This window comes from Echinops telfairi, unplaced genomic scaffold (genome assembly GCF_000313985.2).
Source record: "Echinops telfairi isolate 266 unplaced genomic scaffold, ASM31398v2 ScPeMD7_7467;HRSCAF=8505_0, whole genome shotgun sequence".
NCBI lineage: Eukaryota > Metazoa > Chordata > Mammalia > Afrosoricida > Tenrecidae > Echinops > Echinops telfairi.
Genome location: NW_022111367.1, coordinates 9,651,837 through 9,657,836, shown reverse-complemented (window position 1 = coordinate 9,657,836; position 6,000 = coordinate 9,651,837). Strand labels below are relative to the sequence as shown.

General features: G+C 35.3%; 1 protein-coding gene across 1 annotated transcript in view; it reads right to left on the bottom strand.

Annotated features, from left to right (window-relative positions):
* Nucleotides 1–634: 634 nt before the first annotated feature.
* The window catches only part of TM9SF2 (transmembrane 9 superfamily member 2), a 71,824-nt gene continuing 66,458 nt past the window's right edge, over nt 635–6,000 (bottom strand). The window contains exons 16-17 of the mRNA XM_004704277.2: nt 4,272–4,443; nt 635–1,969 (exon numbers count right to left, since the gene is read on the bottom strand). Coding sequence (XP_004704334.1) covers nt 1,902–1,969; nt 4,272–4,443 — 240 coding nt within the window. The 3' untranslated portion in view covers nt 635–1,901. The remainder of the gene's footprint in view (nt 1,970–4,271; nt 4,444–6,000) is intronic.

Below are 6,000 nucleotides of genomic sequence, written 5' to 3'. Positions count from 1 at the left end.
GGCAGCAATATCAAGATGGCCTCTATCAACGTCACTGAAAAAGGAGACTAATTTTGTCCAAGGTCCCTTCTCGAATCAATTGGCTTGCCTTCTTTTGAATGTTTCCTTTTGTATCATCTTTCCTCGCTCCTCTTTTCCTTTAATATTTTGTTTCTTAATTGCCTCTCTCATTATTTGTGAAGTAGAATTAAAGTACAGAGGGGAAAAAAACCCCAAACACATGAGGGTTAGATCAAACCAGTAAATTTGACTGTTTCAGCTTAATGTTTGACTTAATTTTCACTGAGGAAAAGTAAAATGGAAGAAACTTAACTTTGACCAAAAAAATGAAGCTGGTATCTCAATTACAACTTTTTATAAAACCTTTTGTTTGTTTAGTACCTTAAATGAATTACATCTGAAAGGACAAATACACTATACAAAAACTAAACACACGCTAACAGACAGGAAATACATTTAAAAGGAATTTTTCTATCTTAAACCCTCTACATGGGAGGTTAACAATAGCTAAGAGTCCTTACAAAATATTCTTATGGTTTCACTATTTAAATATGTTGGCCAGATTTATTTAAAAACAATGCTAATGTAAAATTATTGAGTAAGAACCCAGCAACATCATATACACAACAGTCAGTAATTTTAGTTGCAAGTTTAATGACAGAATCTGATTTGCTTTCATAAGCAGCAAGCATTTAGCTCCTCAAGTACAAATGACTATTTTCACAATTATAAGTATTGCTGGAATTGTCCCACATTTCTATATTCCACATAATTTAATCTCAATTTATTAAATAAATGTGAAACAGAAATATGTATTGCTTAACTCTAGTAAGTAAAACTGTAAAATTCACAGGATATCCTGAAATCCAAATTAAGACAATACAACAATAGTTATAAGGGAGAGATGAAGGCTTACTAGTTTATATAATGTCTAGATCATAAAGAACTGATTTAAAAATTTTTTATTCCAAAAAAAGAGAAAATATAAAATCCTTAATGCCAACACAGTTAGGAGGTCTACATTAACTATGAAGCTTACATCATCATCTGGCCAGATCTGCGTGGCTAAAGTTTCCGTTGCTGCCTAACAATGAAAATGTTAGAATTGTCATAAAGCTCAGAAGACTGAAATTTCACTTAGACCAAAACTCAGAAAGTGTTACATTGAGAAGATCCAACAAAATCTGATAAAGCAGTATAAATCATTTTCAACAACCCTGGGAAATAGATTTGTATTTACAGAATCTCCTTAAATATATAACAATGATGCAATGAAGATGTTTTTACAATATTTATTAAGATAACAAATTTATAAATTGAAAGACTCAGAGGCACATAGTTTAAAAGGCCAAACCATGGGAATAATGAAGTCAACACAGAAAAGGAAAAGGTATGAACAGTTTCAACATTACAAGATTTTTGTTTTTAAAAGCTGCATTCCCCAATGAGCATATCATAGGAATCATCCTTCAAAATTACCATGATAAAAAGTTATTTCCTTTAAAGAAAAATAATTCTTTCCACCTACCGAGCCTAGAAAATTCTATTTACAATCAACTGTCCTGCATTTCATCAGTATTGTTCAATATGGCCTCCTATGTTCTGCCATTAGAAGTACTGAAAATCTCTTAAGCTATCTTATTTATAAATGCACATAGTGTTTAAATTTACTCTTCATTGAGAACTGAAAATATACTTAATCAAATCACAATACAAATGTTTTAGTGCTGAAAACATCTTGTGGAAACAGGGTGTATGGGTAGAGGTGTATTTAGCATTATGTTGCTTCTGATGAAATACTAGGCCAATAAGTCTGAGGAAACTCAAGGGAGTCACAAAACAGGTCTTTGTAGATGAAGAATTTAATTTATTTCTGTTTTAACTGGTCACACTGGGCTGCTTCAGTCTACTTTCACCACACTGTATATTTTGGTAACAAACCAAAAGCATGCAAAGAAGCCAATTGTTCCTATAAAGGAAAAAAAACAAAAACCATTCAATTGGTTATTTTAAGTATAGTTACTACGAGTTTATAGTTTTCAAGACATTAACATTAAACATTTTGCACACAAGGCTGAGTTCTGTCCTAGGGATTGCCTAGTGGCAAAGATGCTCCACAGCCCAAGCTGAGTGCCAGGGAGGACAGCAATCAGCACTTGACTACAGGGTCAGCCCTGCCACTTCCACGCCACTGCTTCATCTTGTTAGACAGAGAAACACGGATCTGCCCTGGCCACCCCAAGACTGCCTTCTGGAGGAAATGAGATAACACAGGAAAACAAGTATGCCTTGAGTGTCTGGTAACTTCACCAGTCTGAATTCCAAGGAACTGTAATGCTAGATGGGACACCCTTTTAATGTTGCTGGCTCATGGTCAAGAGGCTGGTCAATGACTTGCCCAGAACTCAAGTTCATTTTTCACTACTTCAAGTATAGGACTCTTTTAAACTATACTATAAGTATACTATACTGTATGACGCTACATTCAGGGTTATCAAACACCTATTTAAAGACTGTTTTCCAAATGATATATGCAAATTATAAAATAATTTAATCGATTAAAAAATAAACTAAGGTATATCGTTTTTTCCTATGACTATCTTCTGGAAAGTATTCAGTAAGTGGGAATATAGAACACATAAGATCAAAAAGTATATCCTGTGTACATTTTATACTTAAAGTCACACAATTTTCACAACTGTTTTAAATGTAACATATACAGAAAAGTACTAAGAGAGATTTTCTAACTCAAGAGATTAGACATGGGATATGACTATAGGAAGTTATGAACCCCGCTATGAAAGCTACTCATTCGCACGTTGTATATGCACTGAACACCTACACAACGTAGAGGGCACTGTGTTTCTTTGAGAACACATAGACAGATACACATTTTGGATATTCTACAGGTTTACTGCGGACTGGACAACCCAACAGTGGGAACATAAACAAGCTTGTGCTTAGTAAGAATTTGAGAGTTTTAAGATGATGAGAACAATTTTCTAAAGATGAACAAAACATTTCATCACCATCCTGGAAACCCCTAAGAAAGTCAAGTGCTTCAGTTCAGTCTTGTATGGGACGTTTGGTTCTAAACTAGTATTTCCACACTAAAACCAGCATCTTTCCTTAATGACAGGATAATCTTGTTTTCTAAAATGGATCGACAAATAAAATGACATCACGGCCTTTACTTTTTTGTGTATAAAGGCGTGGAATATATTATTCTAAATATGTATTTATGGACCCACAAATACAGATGCAAAAAGACAGTAGGTAATTCTTGTTTCACAGGCCTCTGCTATTTTACAAATCATTTAAGGCTGTGGAGTCAAATTATTCTATCATCACAAATAGAAAAAAAAAATCTATCATACCACACCAAGATACACATGAGACCAGGTCTCACCAATGACCTGGAATACAGACTAGATACACGTGCCCAGAGCCAGCCACGCACTGAGATGGCAGCAGCAGCACATCAAAACTCTCCTGATATTCTTAAACACTGACAGACAAGTAAAAAGTAGGACAGGTCTTTTAAAAAAAAAAGGTCTTTCCCTTTTCTCACCTAGCATGCAAAGCAATTTTAGAGGAAACTTCAGATGTACCTTTAATGCAAACTACTTTTTGTGACCAAAGAAAAGTTTGTTTTCTTACTTTCGTACAGTTACTCACTCCACAATTATTTATCAAGCATCACTAGGGCTCTGACGTACAAAGTTTTTAATCTAGTTTGATGGAGAAGATGTACATAAAATAAACATCAATGCAATACATGCTATGTCCCAGGAGATACTTGGATTTTACAGTGGAGATTAATGCGTCTATTTAAAACTTTCAGAATATGTAATCCCTATTGTTATCTTGTGATAGTTTCCAATCTCATCTTGGCTTTGCTTCTCTAATCTCCACTCCTAAACTCAGGTAGTTATAGTTTTTTACCCTATTTCTGAAATGGGAGGGCGGGAGACTGTATATCGGGAAGATGTTAACACAGGTGAACCTTGAGCTTTATTCGTCAAGGAGGCCTATGCTTTGAGCACAGAAATGAACACTGTCTAGCTTTCCCCCTTCAGATTCTGCTCCATCACTTTCAGTTAACAATACTCAACTCACAGGTGGGCTGAACCAAACACATGCTGCACTGTACTGAAGACTAAATAAAGGAACAATGAGAAGTGAAAACCTTCATGGCTCTTATAAAAGAAAAATCATTGTTAAGTTATTTGCCTAAAAACTGAACTAATAATCATTATTTCAATTCTTACCTGTAAAAAGAAAGAAGATCAAAACCATTATCATGGTATAACCAAAGTACAGAATTGTACTTGCTGTTCCTGTGATTTGTAGTTTTGAAAAGAAGTAGTGTACTGAATATATTAAGAAGTAAACAGCAGTAAAACCACTGGTGAGGAATGAACGCCACTGCCAATGATAATCCTAGGTAGAAAAGAAAAAAAGTTAAAGAAAAACAATTTTCCCATAGATAGCACTTAACAGATTAAAGATACAAAGCAAATATACATACTTAAGATAGCCCCCAAAACCTAATTTTTGCTAAGCTCCAAGCGCTTTCTCCTATTTGAACTTTACCTATTTCCCTCTTCACTAAAAGTACTAAAAAGCACCTTTGGTGAAAATATTCAAAGACTGGCTAAAAATCTAGAAAAATATTAAAGTTTATGAACAATATGGCATTAGGCTGTAAGAGCCTAAGTAAAACAGTATTGCTACAAAATCATAGAAACCTGTATTAAACAAAAATTCCAGAATATGAAGCTATTTATGTCTCAACAAACTCTCCCCGCCTCAGCTTATATACTTCTGAAGGCGGTGTTTCCATCTCTGTAACTATTCCTTCAAGAATCCTAAGCTCTTCGATTTACACCATGTCAAATGGCAGTTTTTGGCAACCTCAAGGGACTTAAATCTCATTACTTTTCCATGTGCTTTGAAAAAGAAGTCTGAAAGGGCAAGATTAATGGCTTGGGTGGATGAAGTATGGCTTCCCTAGGACATTCTTCTACGACAGTCCTTGCTACCCTCAAAGACTGAACAAGTGCTGCTACGATGGAAAAAATTCCTGGTGTATTTCCTGGCCTTTTACTTACCAGTGTAGTTTCTACCTTCTTACAACTGCCTCACAATAAGCCCCCATAGGAATCTCAAAATCAGGTGCCATAGCCCTCTGACCTGATCTCTCTTGAAGTAAACTGGCCTACCAGATCCCCTCAAAAGTCATAGTTTTGATTAGATTTTTATTTTGAAGATTAGTGTATAGTACTGTGAGAACGTGTGTCCGCAACTGACCACAGAGATGTGTTCAGATGATCTGTTTGGAATAAATCTGGGCACGGATGAACTGAAATCCTATTAATACTTTTTGATTTAGCCTTGTATTTAAAAATTTATGCTTTCCAGAAAGGAATCTACAGCTTGCCTACTTATGTGGCTAAAAATTAATATTAACCTATCTTATAGTCTGGTCAGCTCTGTTATTATAAAGGTTATTAAAACTGCTTATTGCTTTTATGTAAAATGGTTTATAGTTCAGTCGATCCTTTAAAAGAAAGTCACTATCTTTTCAACCCTTTGTCATACATGATTTAAAAACATTTTCAGTTTAGAAAAACCCAAAGAATGCTTTAAAAAATTCTTGTCAGAGTTGCTTGTTAGGTGTCAGAGTGTCAAACCAACTCAAAGTGCACAAGTAAAACCGAGAACTGGTTACACAGCGGTTACGTGCTAGGCTGCTAACTGCGAGGTCAGCAGTTTGAAACCACCAGCTGCTGACAGGAGAACAACGAGGTGTTCGTTCTATTTCATAAAGATTTACCGTCTCAGAAGCCCACAGGTGCAGTTCTACCCTGTCCTGTAGGACTGCTGTTGAGATACTATATCACAATGGTTAAGATGACCATAATCAAACCAGGGTGTTGAGCCTTTGGACATGTCTGGCTGGCATGTAAAATGGTTTGACTGTTTAATTCTTAGGAT